General features: G+C 52.8%; 3 protein-coding genes across 3 annotated transcripts; 1 reads left to right on the forward strand and 2 right to left on the reverse strand.

The window, feature by feature from the left end:
- Nucleotides 1-1,308: 1,308 nt before the first annotated feature.
- CTRU02_200377 (AMP-binding enzyme) lies at nucleotides 1,309-3,588 on the forward strand (the record flags this gene model as incomplete). The annotated part of the gene is made up of 4 exons (XM_036718380.1): nucleotides 1,309-1,693; nucleotides 1,755-2,284; nucleotides 2,343-3,084; nucleotides 3,146-3,588. The coding sequence occupies 4 exons, from the start codon at nucleotides 1,309-1,311 to the stop codon at nucleotides 3,586-3,588; spliced, it is 2,100 nt and encodes a 699-aa protein (XP_036589380.1).
- A 1,314-nt stretch (nucleotides 3,589-4,902) lies between these two features.
- Nucleotides 4,903-5,811, reverse strand: CTRU02_200378 (BRCA1 C Terminus domain-containing protein; the record flags this gene model as incomplete). Its single annotated transcript, XM_036718381.1, has 2 exons — nucleotides 4,903-5,026; nucleotides 5,090-5,811. 2 exons carry the CDS (start codon nucleotides 5,809-5,811, stop codon nucleotides 4,903-4,905), a joined length of 846 nt encoding a protein of 281 aa, XP_036589381.1.
- Nucleotides 5,812-10,311: 4,500 nt separating this feature from the next.
- CTRU02_200379 (uncharacterized protein) lies at nucleotides 10,312-10,467 on the reverse strand (the record flags this gene model as incomplete). The annotated part of the gene is made up of 1 exon (XM_070203681.1): nucleotides 10,312-10,467. The coding sequence occupies one exon, from the start codon at nucleotides 10,465-10,467 to the stop codon at nucleotides 10,312-10,314; it is 156 nt and encodes a 51-aa protein (XP_070062263.1).
- Nucleotides 10,468-19,601: the final 9,134 nt, after the last annotated feature.

Below are 19,601 nucleotides of genomic sequence, written 5' to 3' on the forward strand. Positions count from 1 at the left end.
TCCCTTGACAGCTCGACATCAGGTGGTTTTTGTTTTCTTCTGCTGTTTTCGGCCTCCTTCTACCATCCCGTGTCTCTCATCTGATGGCGCATGGGTCAATTGAGCTGTGGAGGCTGGAGGATGTTGGAGGAGTGGGTGACTGATCAGAGACGCTGAGGTTGTACAGACTGGTTCAAGGCAGATGTCGAGCCGGCCGTAAGTATCATTGAGGAAAGGGCAAAGCATCGTCAGATGAGGCCACCATGGATGGCGGTGTAGCCGTGGGTCACTCACAGGAGGATATGGCTTTGATCCCGGGCTTGCCTCGACTCATTGATTCTCAAGCATGCCGCCATAACTAGAGTATTACTTACGACACCGAGCAGAGAGATTCTATCTCACTCATGGAAATAGATGCTTCTGCCATTGCTTGGTCGAGCCTGACAGATGCCTTTGACGGCTTAATGCCGTTGCTACCTGTCAGAAACACAAAAAGCTCCGTGACAGGAGGGGAATGCGCGGGAAGATGGGTCTTGCGGGGAGCCAGTGGGACCTGAACGTAGACAGACCATATCAGATTCTGGGGTAAACTTGGCAGTCTGTCGCTTTGGCTTTGAGGTGCGTTGTTGATCGAATCGTCAATCAAGTGCGTTGAGCAATTGGGCTTGACGTCCTAGTATGGTTATTTCACTGGGTTTCGTCCTCCATGTTTCCGGACCGTATATTTTGGGATATCTGTCTCTCAATTTAGCGAGCACGCTTTAGCTTTAAGTGAGACTTTGGTTTACATGGCCAGATCCCGTCGCCGAATACGTCATCTTTACTGATGACAGACTTCACAACTTGCTACGCTAATCATCCTTCACTTTCAGCCAACAATCTTTCAACGACGTATCGGTGGGTGCAGTTGACCCGCATCTGACCCCGTGGGGTTCCCCGGCCGAGGGAAACCGCCCAGTTCGGTTGGAGACGTTGATACGGTTGGCAATGACGGTGAGTCCCCCTACCCCGGGGCAACGGAATGCGGGGAAGGAGCCTCCCAGCAGCTGCGTATTTCACTGAGAGCACGTCAGCAGCCGCATTGGATAGTTCATGTCTTTGATTTCGTGATACGCCGTCTCAGCACTCCCCAAACCTCCAGTTGTCCGGATTGTTCCAGAAAGCCGAGGCTCGTGTTGTGTCCAATGTCTGAGACTCCCATAGCGATGCACTTTTGAATCATTCTGGTAAATCCCAACGCTTTTGCTCTATTTTTTGACCGTTAGGCCCCAACCGCGCCCATCTATTTCTCTGGCTCACTCCATCACATCGTTAAACTCGCCGCTCATAATGGACGACAGCCTGCACCCTCAAGATGAAGTCCTACGTCATTCCCTAGAAGACCCCGAAGGCTTTTGGGCGCACCAGGCAGAGCACCTGCACTGGCACAAGAAGCCCTCGACGACATTGAAAGTGACAAAGAAAACGCTCAAGAGCGGTGTCACTCACGACTCATGGGAATGGTTTCCAGACGGCGAGATCTCGACGTGCTTTAACTGTGTCGACCGCCACGTCCACGATGGCAAGGGTGACGCGCCCGCTATCTTTTACGATAGCCCCATCACTGGCACAAAGCAGACGCTCACGTATAAGCAATTGCTGGACGAGGTTGAGGTGTTTGCCGGGGCACTGAGGGAAGAGGGCGTAAAAAAGGGCGATGTTGTTTTGATATACAGTGAGTTGACCCATCCTGCATGCTCGACGTACCAAAATGCGACGCTCATATTGATAACCAGTGCCAATGATCCCCGCGGCCTTAATAGGCATCCTCGCCGTCAGCCGCCTGGGTGCAATTCACGCCGTAGTTTTTGGTGGTTTTGCCCCTAATGCTCTCGCCCAGCGCATGGAAGCATCCCAGCCCGTTGCCATCCTGACAGCTTCCTGCGGCATTGATGGTAACAAGCCCCCCATGAGCTACAAGCCTCTCGTGGAAGAGGCATGCCAGATTTCCAGTCACAAGCCCGAGAAAGTGATTGTCTGGCAGCGCGAGCAGATCCGGTGGCACCCTATCAAGAGGAACGACGGCGAACGCAACTGGCAGAGCATCGTCAAGAGTTGTCGTGCAAGGGGGATCAGGGCTGAGTGTGTACCAGTCAAGTCGACAGATCCGATTTACATCATTCATACCTCGGGGACGACGGGGTCGCCGAAGGGAGTGTTGAGGGACGCTGCTGGGCATGCCGTCGGGTTGCATCTTTCTATCAGTTACTTATTCAATATTCATGGCCCGGGTTGCGTATCTTTTACAGCGTCTGATATCGGATGGGTAAGCGATAAACATCAATGCTCCGACAGCTCTTTATTGCTGACCATACGTGATGCAGGTTGTCGGACATAGCTACATTGCATATGCTCCCCTCTTTACAGGCGCAGCAACGGTTCTCTACGAGGGCAAGCCTGTTGGAACGCCAGATGCGTCAGCGTTCTGGCGAATCGTAGAGGAGTACAAGGTGAATACTATGTTCACCGCACCAACCGCTCTTCGCGCCATTAAGCGCGATGACCCGGAAAATAAATTCTTTAAGCAAGTAGGAGAACGCGGCGGCCTGCGAACTCTCAAGGCTCTCTTTCTGGCAGGAGAACGGTCCGAACCGGCCATCATTACCATGTACCAGGAGCTTCTGGAGAAATACGGCGCCATCGACGCCCACGTGGTGGACAACTGGTGGTCGACAGAAGCCGGTTCGCCAATCACGGGGAGAGCTCTAGTGCCACATGCCGGCAAGGACCGTAATACAGACGTCCGCGACCATCCTCCGCCTAAGATAAAGCCAGGCAGTGCTGGCAAGGCGATGCCCGGTTTCGATGTACGGATCGTGGATGACAGTGGCAATGAGGTACCTGGAGGGACGATGGGAAACATCGTCCTGGGGCTGCCGCTTGCACCTACGGCTTTTAGGACTCTGTGGCAAGATGAAGAGAGATTTTACAAGGGGTATCTGAAACGTTTTGATGGAAAGTGGCTAGACACAGGCGATGCAGGCTATGTCGATGCGGAAGGTTATGTCAACGTCATGTCTCGCAACGACGACGTCCTGAACGTCAGCGCTCACCGTCTCTCGAGCGGTAAGTTACTGTCCTTATCAAGCATCCGGCTTTTGCTGTACACGTGATTGACAAACGATAGGCGGGCTTGAACAAGCCATTACATCACACCCGCTCGTCGCGGAAGCCTGCGTGGTGGGCATCCCTGATGCCCTCAAGGGCCAGCTTCCCTTTGCCTTCATCACGCTCTCAACGCCTGAGCACCCATCGTCTGCTGTACCTGACAAGAAGCTCACCGACGAGATACAGACGCTCATAAGGTCGCAGGTCGGCGCCATCGCGACCCTGGGCGGGCTGATCCAGGGGAAGGGCATGATTCCCAAGACACGCAGCGGCAAGACTCTGCGGCGTGTGCTGAGAGAGCTACTGGAGAACGCGGTGCATGGCGATTTCGACAAAGAGGTACAGGTGCCAAGTACCGTTGAGGATGCCGGTGCTGTGGAGATTGCGAGGATCAAAATCAAGGAGTACTGGGAGGTTAAAGGGGACAGTCATAAGAGTACGGAGGCCAGGGCGAAGCTGTAGGGCCGAGGTGGGTAGACAAATGAAGAATGGCAGGCATTTAGATATTTTAGTGTTTATTGAACGATGATACGAACTTGATATGCTCTCATCCTTGATCTCGGATATGTACAGACTAGGGCATTTTCTACTTAGGTCTAGATGGATTTCACATATGTATCCAAGTATGCAAATCTATTGCATGAACTAATTTGGTTATATATGTTGTTTTAAAGCAACCTAGTGCTCACACTGTTGCTCACGTCTAGTCACTGCTAGGAATTCCATCATATCACAAAATTCTGCGTTCACGGCATAACGGCTGTAATATCCACCAAGTCGTGTAACACCCCGGGAAGATGGAACTGCTGAGCTGGCACCGCGTAGCCCATGACCAACCGGTGTACGGTGTGAGGTTCCGACAGTTTCCCGGCAGGGTGTGCGTGAGCAGACTATCCCAAGGGAAGACGCTACAAGATCAAGAAAATGTCAACCAGTACCCGTCGCCCTTTGCGGCCCGTTCAACTGTGTGCTCGATATTCACCCGTTCGAGAGACGATGCTACGGTCGATGACTATAGATTCCGCACCCTCGCATTATAGACATGCCCGAGAAAACACGGACGGTGCAACACCAAACCACTCTCGACGAGTACCGTGCACCCGCAGCAGGTATCACAGACCGCAAAAACGAAAAAAGAAAAGGAGAAAACCAGGCTTCGCCCTCGGTCCCGTTGCTCACTCCTCTGCTTCTGTTGGCAAATGTCGTGTAGCCAACGATGGCCCACGAGCTCCCGTCCTTCCCAACAACGAAGCGGCTTGCTGCCGGTACCAGGGACGACGAGGGACAAGGGACCATCTAGTTTTCGCCTCGCGCATATCGAGTCATGTCATCGTACCATTGTCGGACCTACGGGATGCATAGGCTGTGTAATTGTCTTCGTATTTGGGAGGGGGGCGAGACGAGGCGGCCTTCACGGCTCGTTGAGATCTGCATGGTCTTGTGTGCTGTACGGACAACAGAGCAATCATGGCGGGAACATGTGCTTTCCGGTAACTTGGAGTAACGGCCGAAGGACACAATGTAATGCACCGGCATAAGCGACTCATGGGACTCGAGTACCTCTTAGAAATGGGGCTAATCTGTGATCAATACGAGTTGATAGCCAACGCCTTGTGTGCTACAAACAATATGCCTTCCTGGTTATGCTCGGTATCTTTGTAACCCCAGACCAAATACTTGGTACCAAACGCCGCCAAAGCCATAAGCAAAACGAGTTACCCAACGTCATGTACACCATACATCAAGGCATGATCATTATTTCGGTGGTCCGATAGATCAGACTCTCGAGGACTGTCCACCAAACATTCCATAGACACTATTCTGCCCCTCTCTTGCGACTTTGAGAGTTGTGAAGCGTGCCTCGGGCAACCGAGTTCCTGCCTTCAGGCTCTCTAGAACCCTGCGAGCAAATGTCAGCCCATGTCAGCCGGGTCTCGAAAGAGGAGGAAGGCGGGATACTCACCACTCGACGCTGATGTACTTGATTCCACAGCCACCGATCTTTCGAATTTCCCTCTCCAACTTACCACCTGCAAGTCCACCACCAGCACCTGCGCCAACGCCCGCGGGCTTCCCTATGATGACATGCGTAACCTGTCTGCGGCCGAGATGGATGGACATGCGCGCACCGTTTTCTACTAGCACTCGCTTGAGTTTGTGGTCTGAGATGATGGGGTGCGTGCTACCGTTGACATAGACCACAATTCCCTCGAACAAGCCCCTCCCGGCGGCCGCTTTTTCTTTCTTCCTCTCGTCTTCTTTCCTGCGTGCTGCCATTATCTCTTCTTCGCTCTTTGGGTTACCTCCCGTGTTCGATATTGTTGACGTGGTAGATCCGGTGTCAGAGACAGATGAACCACTCCTCATCAGCCCTGGTCGGGCGAGCATATCGGCAACGCTCATCTTGGCCCGCGCTCTCACATCCTTGGGCACGACCATGCCCAGTTTCTCATCATAGTCTTCGCTTCCGGCACCGTAGGTATCGCTCATGCGGACCCCACCAGAGTGGCCAGCGGCGAACTGACCCGCAAGCTTGCGTGCTCGGCTGGCCCGCCATCCCAATCCAGCTCCGGGTGCCGTTTCCGGGCGTTGATGGCCCGTGGCGCTGGAGTTGTATGTATCGAAGTTGTTGCCGAAGCGCGGCTTCGCGGCAGGCGGCAGAGATGGCCTACCCGGGGCAGGCATCTTTTGGCCTGGTTGGTCGGATTCCGGTGCTTTCCTTTCTTTTTCTGCCGCTAAGATGTACTCGGGGATCGGACAATGTATGTACGCTACTGTGATATAGAATACATGCGCGTCAACCTGGTAATGTCTTTCTAGTCCATGGAACAATCTTTTGTGAATAATGGCCCAACAACGATTGTTTTGCCCCTAGTGCGTTCTTTGCACAACCAAACATGGACCGCCTCTGTCGTCAGCAAAACGCGGGTCACGCGGGAGCCACCAAACTAAGAGGCACAAAGCGTATCAACATCAGGGCCAATCCAGGCACGTACCTAGCGCGGTGTCACATGACCATCGGTTCCGGTGAGAGCTTCTTCCCATCCTTCCTGCGACAGTGTATATCTGGACTTCTACCTTCCCTCACCGGGGCCCGATGCGGCAGCGCACATACCCTCCAACATTTCCCCAATCCCAAAGGCCAGTTTCCGTCCCACAGGTATGTATGTGCACGTCAAAGTCTCTGGAAACCATTCTGTTCAACCCCCTCGAATGACAAGCCCAAGACCGAACGCTTCGACAGTAGGGGACCTTTCACCTCAGCTTCAGCATCTTTCAATCTCCTGCAGGTACACGACCATCAGCCTAAACACCGGACACACACCCCTTCCCCTTAAACAACCATTGTTTCTTCCCACGAGCCATACTCGCACATGCCCGCTCACACGAGCCCACGGAACTGGAACCGGAACTGTCAATGTGAACGGGGACGTGAGCAGCGAGAGAGGAGGTGTGGGAAAGAGCAGACGGACCCCTTCGTCTGTCTCGATTCGATTGTCCCCCGGACCACTGTGGCCGACATGCTTCAGATGCGAATGCGAAGCTTTCTTCGGTCGATTCAAATGTTAGTTCTTGATACTGGACCGACCCTGCTCTTTTCAGTGTGATACAGAATGCACACCTTGCTGTCGGCAACTCATTTCCAATACCCCAACACATCCGGCTCTCAACTGAAGGTTATTACTATTGGCCGTCAAACAATACAACTCTCATCGCAAAGGTGTTACAGTATACCTCATACCATAGTAAGAAAAGAGGGATAACAGAGTTCCATCTTGTATCGAGGTATCTGCGGAGCCCACGATGCACAAGCTTGCGGCAAAACAAAGCTATCCAATCGGTCTCCAACATCGTCCGCAGTGGCAAGCGCAATCCCCACAGACGCCAGTCATGCATATCACGTCCTCTCCATCGGCCGAAGCTTGCACCTAAAATTAAAAAAACAAAGGGAAAAAAGCTTGCACGGTCGTAAAAACTGGTTCGCTTCGCATCATCGCCGAAGCTTCGCCCCCTTCGCACCCCAAATTCATTCTCCAGAGAAGTGCCAGAGAAAAACCTTGGTAGAATCCAAGGTCTGTGAGGCAAGGTACACCCAGCTCCCGAGCAAGAATTGACTTGCATCGCAAAACCGGCCGCGCGGCGAATGGTGAGAAACAACAAACGAAAGACGCCATCTCGTCCGCCCTGGACCTGGTCTGGCACATTGCCAGGACTTTGGGACTCCCATGTCTGCCATGTTCGCCTCTTCCCGGACAACCTTACGCACACACGCATGCACGCCAAATGCAGCCTTCCTTGCCTGCGAACCTTCTTCTCTCCCTCGTCTTCTGCGTCTGGTCTTGATCTCCCCCCACCTGGTCGGTTTTTTGGAAACGCAACAGAGCAGGCGGTGCTCCGTCACATGTATAACACACACATCTTAATCATGCCGTACCAGGAGTTCATGCACGATGCCCGCTGCCCGCCGCCCGCCGCACCGCTGTCCACTGTCTAGTCATTCCCCTCTCTGCGGAATACTCGTTTTCCCGTTGCAGCACTTTTGCGGCTAGATTCAATGGGCAGGGAAGGAGCTGAAGGATGGCTCCAGGGGTTGCAAAACACTATCTAAAATGCCCTGTCACTCACACATCAAACCACCAACGTGCCATTTACTGCAAACTCTGAGAAATGATAAACGATCAAAATGGTGAGGAAAAAAGAAAGCTGCAATTACCAATGCACCAGGGCTTGCATATGCTGCGCGCCATAGCCGCCGCGCATTCTTCAACGAGGCACTGCGCGTTACTCCGTATGCTGCACCATTACCTCGACTATGTAATTCCACCTCCCGAGAAGGGCCTCATCCAACGGTTGACTTTATCAAGTCCGGATAAAGTCAAAGACAAGACAAAGACAAACTCATCTCACAAGAAGCAGGGTTCCAGGGTGGGAATACGGGAAGGAGACACACGGAGCGAAGTTGCCAGAAAACTCAATCTCCCGGCGCCGAGCCCCAAGCTCCCATCACCTTCTCATCACTGATGCCAGGGACCAGTGCAAGGGGGGAGTCAATGAGAAGGGGGGCGGGCCGTTTCAAGCGTTCAAGTTTTGGCCCCGACTCGACGATCCATCCGGTATCAACCTGAATACATACACTGACATGACAAAGCTGCTCGCAAGCGGCGGCAAGGAGTACTCCAGCTCGCGCGCCTGAGTTCCCACGTCACTTTCGCTTGACCCCGTCCCTGGAAGTTGCATGATCTGCCCAGCATGCGCTGTTTGTTGCGGTCCAGGTGCGCAGGAGCCATATCTCGATACCTGCTCTGTTTCCAAGGGCTCCGTGTCTGTGAGCAGTTGGCCCCCAGGGCTCCTCAGTGATCCGTGATCTCGCCGCCGCCACCCCATGTATGAGCAGCATGCATACCCGTCCGTACGCACATGCAGGCCATCGACCCTTCTGTTCCGGGGGGGGCAGCTGCCTGGCCTGGTAAGGAAGGAGCAGTTTGTCATTTCCCATCTGGCATCCACTTCGCAGCAGATGGATCGACCTGGTTGTCGTAGCCAGCGGACGCGAGGAGCGGGGGATTCGCACGCAAGTGGATATCTCGAAAAGGACCGGGACCGGTCCCGACCTCATCAATACTATTGTCATAGTAATTATCATTCCACCTTCGTAGCTCACACCGGTCGTGTCCCAGACAGAAAGGTTGTGTCTCGCCTCGGGAGCTAAATTCGGGACAATTCATAAAAGATACTGCTAGACGTACCTCTCACCCCCCTCCCGAAGGAGTAGAGAGGATGGGATAAAAAAGACGCACTGGAATGGGCGGTGCCAAATACGTACCGGTGACGACTGTGCGCATTGGAACAAAGAGGAGGGCGGCTGTCAGAAGTCAAAGTTCGCCGAGGTTATCAATGTGTAGCCTCTGAACCGATGACCAAAAGGGTACAGTGCAGCCGTCCCTATTGTTACCGACAGAGAGGAACAGGAACAAGACCAAGGCCAGAAAACGAAGCACACACAAAGAAAGACTGACCAAACAATGGGCCACAGCATAACTGGTGGCAACGGGAAGTCTTACAGCGGATAGCGGATAGCGGACAGCGGACAGCGGACAGCACCAGCACCAGCACCTAAAGTCAGGGCCGCTGCATTGCCTTACATGATAATCGCAGCAGCACTACTGCCGCGCGACCGGCACATATGCGAAGCATACTTGCATTGAGGACGCGATGTGGATGACTGGCCACATTGTTGCTGACTACCTATGAAGAAAGAGAAGGACGGCTCCTTCTTTGTTACCTATCTGCCCAGGTGTATCGTGGTATGTGATCTACCATCCCGTAAAGTACCTGTGGCCCCGTATGCTTAATGCCATGGGCGCTATTAGTGGCGGTGCCGTGTTTGTCGATGCCCCTCAATGTCGCCGCCGCCCGCTCTTCACTTCACGTTCAGCTGTTCAGCAGGACATACGCACTATTTTGTCATACTGCGCAACTCTGCATGTACGCTGTACTTGTTGACCTTTACCCCTCCCCTGCTCCTTCCAGGTGGCCTAGCGCTTGGGAAATCTGACATGTTACTCCCCGAGGCGCTGCGGCGATGGCGGCGGCGGCGACGGCGCATCTGCCCACAGACACATACACGCGCAGACAGGCAGGCAGGCAAGGTCAGAAAAAAGTTGGGGGGCAGGGTGGCAGGGAAGGAAGAAGAGAGGGGGGGTCCCACAAGTGGGAAAGGGTTGCGAATGTAACGCAGGCCCAACAGGCGAGATGTTCCGCCCATCGCCCGCCCGCCTCCTCGTGCAGCGACAGCAGCAGCAGCCGAAAGGAAATCTCACGCCGGGGGCAACTTGGCGATTTTGGGCCCAGACCAGAACCGTTGCTTTTTCTGCCTTCCCTTCTCACACAAAAACTTGACAACGCAGCGGCGCTGGCCGCTGGCTTGACCGAGGAGGGGGGGGGGGGGGAGCAGGGCTAATGAGGGGGCTGCCTGGGAAAATGTGTGCGTGTGTATAGAGAGATATGGTGTGCTTTCCCGCGGAGCGCGAAGTCCCCTGCGAGACAGCACAACAACTCCTATGTGGGTTACGAATGACCATCAAAGAACGTCTGTTGTCCCTTTTCCGCCGTTGTCTTGTTTGATGCTTTTCTTGCCTCTTTGCTCCTCGATGCAATCTAATCTGGCATCGTAGGATCGCATATTCATCTATATGTCTTTCTGCTGTCCTCGGGAGGGGTCTTGAACATCTGTAGTCTGTACAGGACCATGGCCGCATACATAATGCACGCCGTTTTCTCCGTTCCCGTATGGTTATCCCCATCCTCAAGCAAAGGCAAACGAGCAAACAAAATGCACATCGCTGCGCTGCGCTGCGAAGCACATGGCGGGACGGGACAGGGTTACCCGTACTGGTACGGCAGTAAGGCGCGGCGCGCCCGCGTGCGCGCGCGTGTGTGTTTATTGGGTGTGTGTGTGTGTGTGTGTATGTATGTGTTAGTGCACGCGTGTTTTTTATTACTTTTTATTTTTTATTTTTTTATGGATGTGCAAGTCTGCTGTGGACTAATGTAGGACGAGTCGATTTACATCAGATCTTTCCACGCATGCAAGGCTACTACCACCACTACTACTACGACCACCTACTTTCTCCGTACAGGACGCAGCTATCCCGATGCTGCCATGCACGAGACGGAAGGGGTAGTGTGAAGATGGGGGGTGGGGCAAGGGCCAGAACAGGATAAGCCAAGGTAAGTTGGGATAGGTGGTTCATTGCTCCACGTAGCTTAGGACAAGGTGCGGTGGAAGTCGTGTTAGACGTCCGTCATTTGGGAGGGGTGAAGAGGATTTGGCTGGGAGAGGTAAGCAAAGGGCGGGGTTCTTTGGAGTTGCCGTGACCAATGGACCTGAGGGAATAGGGAGTCCCGACGTGCTCGTATCATAGATGTGGTGACTAATCGAATGGCTGTGACAAGACGAGAAGAGAGAAAAAAAAAAAAAAAGGCGAATCACGTAGTCGTTCATCAACGGGCGATGTTAGTAGAAAGTGGGTCTCACAAGAGGATGAACAACAAGAGTGTTCTACCAGGCTTGGAAAGATGGAAGTCGAAATGTCTCACTCTCAGCCGAGCAGGAACGGCGGCTCGTAGCGGCCGACCGATGACCGGACGGGGCTCCCCCCCCGTGGGTGCCCACAACCGCAACTCAGACCAGATTGAGAGCCGCCTAAAAACGAGAATTGAGAGGCGTGACGAGACTCCCCCAGGTCCAGTTAAAAGTCGTGGCTGGATCAGCAACACACCGCGCACACAGAAGTTGATCAAGCAAGATGGTACGCCGCCCCACGCCGGTCTAACCCACCCCCTCTCGTTGAGGGCCGTAGTGTAGTCGAGATCCTGATCTTGTCATGGGTGTGCGGTTGCGCGATTTCCAAGGATGTTTTTGTGTGAGGAGGCAAGACTGACTGACCGAAAGACTGATTGATGGAGAAGAGAACGAGGAAGTATCCGTACATACAATAGTACAATCTGGAGAGACACAGCGAGAGGAGAAGACGACCGGGGGGCGTTAGTGGAGGAAAGTGATGAGGAGGGGGATGGGGAGAGAGGAGGGGGCGCGGCGATGGATGGCGTACACGCCCCTCCGTCCATCGCATCGTGCCATTCGCCTCCACGTGAAAGATGCACGCAAAAACTCGACGCTCAACAGCAGCGGCAGGAAAACATTACAAGGTAGCCCTGCCAGCGCAGCGTCGTGGTTCCAGAAGGGGGGGAGGTCAGCAAGCCAGCTCGTTTGGGCATAGGGCTATTGGCTCGCAGCGGGCGGAGAAGGCAGTGACGATGGAGTGGCCTACACAGTAGTGGACCGGGGGTCCAGGCCTGGGTGTTTTCTTCGCCCAGGATGAGCGTGCCATTATCACCACTCTTTTGTTTTTCTGTGTTCTTATCCCCCCAGCATCCCGGCAGCAGAGAGACGGCACCCAAGAGGGGTCGCTGTAAATAGACCGACCACAAGAGTAGCGGTGAGGAGGATGCTAAACCCAATCAGTAAAGCCATTATCACCTCCACCAACCTCACCCGAAGGGCGCCTCAACGCCACAGTGTCGAGGTGGACGTCAACTGTTGTGCTTCAAACCCCCCGAGGAACTGCTACAAGGACGAGTTTGTCTCGGTGGTCTCGCCTTTTTGTGCCATTGTCGGAGGAAGGCCCGTCGCGAAGCACACAGCAAATAATAGTATGCCTAGCCCGCCTTGGTTCTGAAGAAGACGCATATCTCTCGCACACGTGTAGGACAAGAAAGCTGCGGGCAAAGATCCGGGGTTGATCGCAACTGGTGTTTAAAAAAAATAAGAAAAAAAGGCAACCCTGCCCACAACGATTAATTTTTCAGGCGGTTCTGGGACTTCCAGCATTTTTCGAAAGTCTGACCGTCCTGTGTTGTGCCGAGCGCCCACCGGCCCGGTATACGCTCTATGTTCTGCTTGAGGTGTGAGAGATATCAGTTAGCACACCATGTCGCGCAGTCCCGTCGCCAGTCCCGGCCATCTTCTCATTGGGCCAGCGTGGCTATCGAAGCGGAACTGCCCATTGGAACAGCACCAACACTGTCAGACTTCAACCCGGCGCCGCGAGCCCGTCTGACTTAGCTCCCTTACGGTGGTGTGGTGCGGGAGGAACTCCTGGTGCTTTCATGTAAGGCGGAAAACGGTCCGCTCATGCATATCCATTGGCGAATGGGAGCAACAAGAAGCTGCTTCCAAACCCTATGATTTGCATAACACCTGCCTCTGTCTTCAAGGAACCTCCTGCCGGCAGCCTGAACTCTTGACAAGTGACAAGGAAGAGCGATTTGTAAAGTTGGGAAAGCAGAGAAATAGGCAACATAACTAAGCACAGCTTAGCTCGAGACAAGGCTGGGATGAGAGCGTTTGTCTCTCTGGGATCTGGCTGGTGAGGTCCGCCCCCCCGGACAGCTGAGCTGGGCTACTGCAACCGGGACACAAATCCTTGAGATTTTGCCCACTCCAAAAATGGACGGGCTCAGGCGTTGAAAAGAGCATGTTGAGGTCGATTCATTACAGACCCTGGTGGGCAACCACGTTTGTCAGATTTTATGTGACCTTGACCATTTCCCCAATACGACTGGCATCAGCGATTCGTGCAAAGAGTCTCTGTACTCGTACGCTACAGGACAGGCCGCGGCTTGTGGTGGTAGACGTAGAATGAAGTGTGTAGGTGGTGTGGCAGCCGACGACGTGGATTGCTGTGATTCGTCTGGCTGCGGGGCGGTTGGAAATGCTGGGGACTTTGCCAGAGTGAAGATGGCGTGGGACTGATAAGCCAAGTACTTTGTAGTACACCAGATTTGCCTGCAGGCCCCGGCCGGGGAAGGACTGGCCGCATACTAGATGTATCTGCTACATAGTCGCCCTTCACCTGTTTTAATGTCCTGTACGGAGCTGAGAGGACCGGCTGAGGTCGATTCTTCCCGTACGTCCGTATGTATGTAGATCGAGATAGAGTGCAAGGTATCTTGTACGGGATGATTCAGCATCCGGCGATCCAGCACCTCTGGCTTAGCAGACGTTGTCTGGCGGGTTCATTTCTGATTATCAATAGGGCATAGAAGTATGTAAAACCCACGGCTGAGGGTCTGGAGTAGCAGCACGATGACCTCTGAAGTCTCTAGGTCAATGCCAACTATCCAAGAGGCAGTTTCGTTAAGGCCGACTCTTAGCAGCTCTTTGGAAAGAAGATCATGCCCATGGCCATGCTTAAAATGCACTGTCTCTTGCCAGCGACAAAAAGGCCAAAGGAAATGCAAGTAAGGCCACCACAGGCAGCTCGACGGCTAGACTCACTGGCGGATACGTACCGAGTACCTTGCAAAGGAAGAACGATTCGAAAAAGAGTTGACGGGTAAGCTAATGTGGCTAGGAAAGCATGGGCTCTTCCGCCGAAACTGACACCGATATGCTAGCTTCCAAAGCGGCAAGTAGCTCGCAAATCGCAACAAGCGGAGCAAGATGTGGAGGCCTAGTTGAAGTGAGTTGTAGCAGACGTTACTATTGCTTCGTATTGTCTAGATGTCTGTGATTGCGTAGTTCAACTGAAAAGTTGCTGCTGGCCACACTTGATCATGTTGGTGGGTGATGGATGGTCTTTTGATTTTTCTTTTTTGGTGGCCAGCAGGGGGATAGCCAAATTTGGTGGTCGGGCCGGTTCGAAATTTCCCGTCAACGTATTCGGGCGGATGCTGCTTAGTACAGCGCTCTCACCATGGTAGTAGAACTGCCAGCCGCCATGAGCGGAGGTGGAGTCGTGTTGACGCAGATTTTGAGCTATGCGTAGTGCCTGTGGAAAAAGAGTGAAAGTGGAGACTCCAAGAGAGCCAAAAAAAAAAGGCAATGGTGATGCCTCAGGCCATAAAAAACCTGCCTGGTCAAAGCCAAGTAGTGAAAATATGAGTGGTGAGTTACGGATACCACCACAGCCTACATGTATCTAGGTACAAGTCATAAACGAAAGGCTGGGCAGCTGGGGTGGTCTTGGGGGAGGAGGGGGCAACTGAAACTTACCCCCTCTGTCCTTGCCGCCAGTCGGGAGCGCCCACTGGCTGTGTTTTAGAGCTGCTTAGCCGCCTTGCAGCTGGGTCATGCAAGTGCTCAAGCCAACATCATCATCACACCCTAACCCCTGTCGAATCTACCCTCTTATGGCAGCCCAAGATTTTAAGATGTCTGCAGGGTCTAGACGACGTGGGAACCGGGGGCAGGGGCGCCAGATGCGATGTTGATATGCTGTTGGATGCCCATGCCATGCCGTCGCGGATACTGTACTGCCCATTCGTGAAGATGCTGCCCGAAACATCCTCGTCCTGGCTCGCTGGCTTGCATATTTTGATTCGACAAGCTCGCTTTCTTGCGAGGGATGATGCTTCAAACAGCCAGATGCGTGATTGCTTTGCACAATAACCTCAGCACAAAAAAGCGGTGCCAAGCCGTGAGCTTGACGACCTTGCTGGCATCCATGGTTTGCTGTTGAAACACCGACAACCCTACTTTCTGGCTTCGATGATATAGTTTGTATTTCTCAATGAAAAAGAACACCGTCCCTATGGCATAGCCAGAGCTCAAAAATGAGCTTGTTTACCCACGCGAACAGGCTACAAAACCCCTAGAGCCTGTAAAACCTTCCTGCTGCGTTCAGTTCTTGTCGCCTAAGGCGTGAAAGTGGTAAAGGGAAAAGAAACGGGGCAAAAAAGGGATGATGAACGACTACTACGGGTGCCATCTCGAGATTCGGCTGATCCCAATACCCTGTCACAGTTTGTTTCGGCGGTTTGGATCCGATTGAGTAGGAATCGGCTATGCCTCTTGAACCTTTTCAACTCCCGTCCCACCCTGAACGCTGTCTCGCTCATCTTGACAACTCTCTGCCTTCGCCTCCTCGTTTCTACTTTTGAGACCACTGGGATTCATGTTTCGTACGCATTAACCCATCGGCATTCAGAATCAGCACGGGTGGTGACCATACGTCAAAATGTGCGGAGGCAATGTGGACATTTTTCATCGACCCGCTTCCTTCATGGTGCCTAGGTCAGCTAAGTGATGTATCACTTCACTGCCGTGCGATTTGTTGCCTGCGGATGCTTCTGTTTACGATTGTTCTACTGATATCACAGCTCGTGAAAGCCTTGGGAGAGAATGTCGAGTCGATGGAGTAACCGTTGGGAGATAAGCTATGATGGCTTGTGTTGCGGTATATCCGTGCTGTAGGGCTCAGATGTATAGGCCATGCGTACATTCCTCCCCCTAACGTTAATCGATGGGGACAGAGCAGGAGGCCGACATGGCGCAAGCTCAGCGCCTTACAAGTAAACGCAAGGGACGGGTGACGCTGTGGTATATGCCCTAAACGCCTTTCCGCGGCAACAGAGACACCAGTTGAGCACTAGGGAGGAGCTAGGCGACTCGGTGAGGAAGCCGGCCAATCGAATGTTTGGGATATGTTAGTGAGGACGTTGATGCTCGGCAGATGATCCAGCGCCCATGCGAAGGCGATGGAGTTGCTAATGCTCCGGCGCGAAGACGGCCGCCGCCACGCTCACACCCACCCCCTCCCTTGATGACTGAGATGCACGCATCAAGAGCGGGAGAAGAAACAAAGAGCCGTCTCTCAAAGAAGAGAAATCATAACAACCAACGGGAAACCAGCCAGTTGACGGCGTGGCTGGACATATGCTCCTTGAAATGTGAACAGGCTGGCATGGAGGGCTTGGATTGCTTAAGGAAAAAAAGGGGAGGGGAGGGAAAATGTCTCTCGGTTTGTACCGTTCGTCAACTCTTTCTTTTTTCCTTCCCCCCTTCATCTTGGACGATGTCCGGCAGTTCTAGCCAGTCCGGGTCGGCCACGAAACTAACAACTGACGAGGAATAGACCAGCCACGCTGTCAAGCCCCCCAACACGAAGAAGACGGCGCATCGGCTCTCTCAATGGCTGATCATACAGCAAGCTATGACGATGATCCCGTGCCTGATGATTGATCCTGTCATTTTCACCCTCGCGCCTTTTTATTTTTTATTTTTTTTTATCTTTTTTATTGATTTAAATTAATAATACACCCTCCCAATCAATTCGATGGTGCCAGAAATCGGGGATCACACAAGTTTCGCATCTTTTGTATTGATCCGAGTCGCATCGAGTCGAGTCAAGGCATCCGGGAACAGTCTGTCTCTCTCTGGGTATTGTGAATTCTTGACTACCGACCACGGCTCTTATTTTTGGCCTTTGGGAAGCCCTTGTGCTTCCGTTCCTCACGGCCCCCTCCTTCTGTGCGGGCACTTTCCTACTAAGCACCCATGTCTAGCTTGCCCGTGTGGGCAAGAACCGCTACTGGGGGTGGCCGGAGAAACAAAATGACACGAGGTTGGATGCTGGCTTTCAGTCCCCGGGTACGTACCAGCTTGACTGTTATGTACCAATACCTTTTCCCAAGCTGCTTAGTATCCATTCCCGCCAGATTACAAAGCGGTTTTTTTTTTTTTCTCTTTCGTAAATTTGTCGCCAAGTTATCTTTCACGTTCAAGTAAATATCTTCTGTTCTACATCTTGTTCATATCACGATCCCCTGCCTTGTATTAGAGAGAGAGGAAAAAGAAAACCGTCGCTGTGGCCCCTTGACTGCCGTTAGAACAAGGTGTTGTAAGAATTATTCTGGTCCTCCACATGTTTAGGGTCTCCAGAATCATGACGAACGTTTGTAGGTTAGTCATGGTGTATCAGAGTGAGGCGAACCTGACCGTCCAATCAAACCTATACGTTGCAATGATTCAGGTCCAATAGCTGGAGGATGTTCTTCTTGAGTCGTGCCCCTCCCTTGAAGCTCTTTGCAAAACTTTGGTGTCCTCCCCTGGCTTTCGAGTACAGTTGCTGCACGGCGTGCAGAACGGAATCTTGCATTGGGTTGTACATGCCCCCACACAAGCTTCTGCACCGCACCGAGCAGAGGCTACAAGACACCTCCACCGATGTCTCTAATGCGACCAGCCCCTCGCCCCAGCCTGTCCCATTGCTGTGCCTGCGTGCGTCGGTCTTCCTAATGTCTCTGCGGTATTGCCAGCCGCGTAGGCTGTGCCTTGAGTGGCCTAGACACTAGGCTAGACACTAGGGGTGATTTGGGTGGGAAAACTGAGACCGCAACTTTCAAAGTAGTGGCCGCAAGTCTGTATGGTGCATCGGCGGCGCACGGCAACGCACCGTATCTGACTTGACATTTTTGTGAGTATCATGTAAGGCTAGACACAACTTTGATCACCCCTGAAGCGGGATGAGCGTCCAGCATGCCCACATGGCCGCAGCTGCATGCATCGCCTCGGCTTGCGGGCCCTTTTGAGGGGGATGTACCTTAGGCAAAGGACTTGTCTCCATTTTGAGATTGCGACTGATTGTCTTCAAAGTCAAGCACACTCATACATGGGTTTTACAGATGTCTGTACAGGTATCTGTGGCCTTAGGTTAAACTCGTCACGGATACTTGAGAAATTTATCCTGCCTGTTTCAACGTTGCTGGGGGTATTCGACTGAGGAAGGAGAGGGGTGCAAGCCGGACAATAGTGAAGATTGCCGTGGAATTCGAACCGGCGCGGTCCTGATCCATGATCCCTGGGGTTGTAATACCTGGAACAATTCGACCATATACACATTCGGTTGATGGGTAGGTATTTCGTGGGTCATCACCTTCCTTCCACTGCAGGAAGCTAGAACTTTGTGTGACGTAACGGAGGTGTACCGCATTGTACGGTGCAGCTCTTCTTGTGTCCAGCAGTAGCCACTTGGGTCGCCCTCGTTGCACCAGTTCATAGATGCCAGCGAGTGCTGTGTCCAGGATGGCCATTGAGGTTGCCAATGGGTTATAGAAGTCTTCTTTGATGTGGAGGGGAAACACGTTGTTGAAAATAGCCATTAGGGCTTTTTTTTTTTTTTTGTCAAGCTGAGGAATTTGTACACAGCACACCCACACCATCCTTTCCTGAGGAATCCTGAGGTGCGGCAGACTACTGGACCGTCGGAAAGTTTCCTAGATAAGTCAAACAAGCAGAACCTTCTTTCCCATCGCCGTCAGCGAGCCGTCTGATGGTTAGTCTTGCATTTGCCCGATTAATAGCTCCGTAGCTGTTGTATAGAAGCGGCCTCGAGACAGAACAATTAAAACTTTGGGGGAAACAAGTCATGGATATACTGAACGCCCCAATACCTGGCATGTGTGGCGGCTGGTCTGCAAAAAACATATGCAACTGCGTCGAGAGTCTGTTATCCATCAGGTGTCATCGTATATTTGCGTCGAAAAACAGACGCTAGACGCCTCTCAAGGCACAACGGTGTGAACCCTCATTGCATGCTGACGGTGGATAGCTATCTAAGCCGTCAATACCATAGTACATGCAGATATGCAGCTTCAATCTGCAACTTTATACAAGTCGACCCCAACTGAACCTGCATGCGTTGGTTTCCGTCTTGACTGGGTTGGGCCAACTGACACTGCAGGTCCGGTCCCGACGAACTGAGCCAGATGCTTAGTAGGCTGGGAACTGGCCTGCGTTAACTGAACTCAATTGACGGGTTGGAGGGGTATAGAGCAAGACAGGCGCACATATATCGATCTCGGTACTGCAGATTCCAAAAACGTCTTATTTTTGCATACAGGAATCAAGACACTCTCCGTATCGCTTGTCATGAGACAGTGAACTGGAGATAGGACACAACCCGGGAATGGGCAACGGATTCCACTCCGACTCGGTTCCTCACACTGCATTCGGGTATGGTCCGGTGACTCGATATGGGAGATGGAGGTTATGGATTGTTGGGGTGTTGGCCCCCATGGCTTTAGACCAAAGTGGGACTTTTCAACCCTAGGCAGATCAAGGGCCAGGGTTGAAGATCATGGCAAGAAGTCAATATCGAAGGAAGTCAACCTCTTCGATTATTACTAAC

Source organism: Colletotrichum truncatum (genome assembly GCF_014235925.2).
Source record: "Colletotrichum truncatum strain CMES1059 chromosome Unknown Contig_0001, whole genome shotgun sequence".
Classification (NCBI taxonomy): domain Eukaryota; kingdom Fungi; phylum Ascomycota; class Sordariomycetes; order Glomerellales; family Glomerellaceae; genus Colletotrichum; species Colletotrichum truncatum.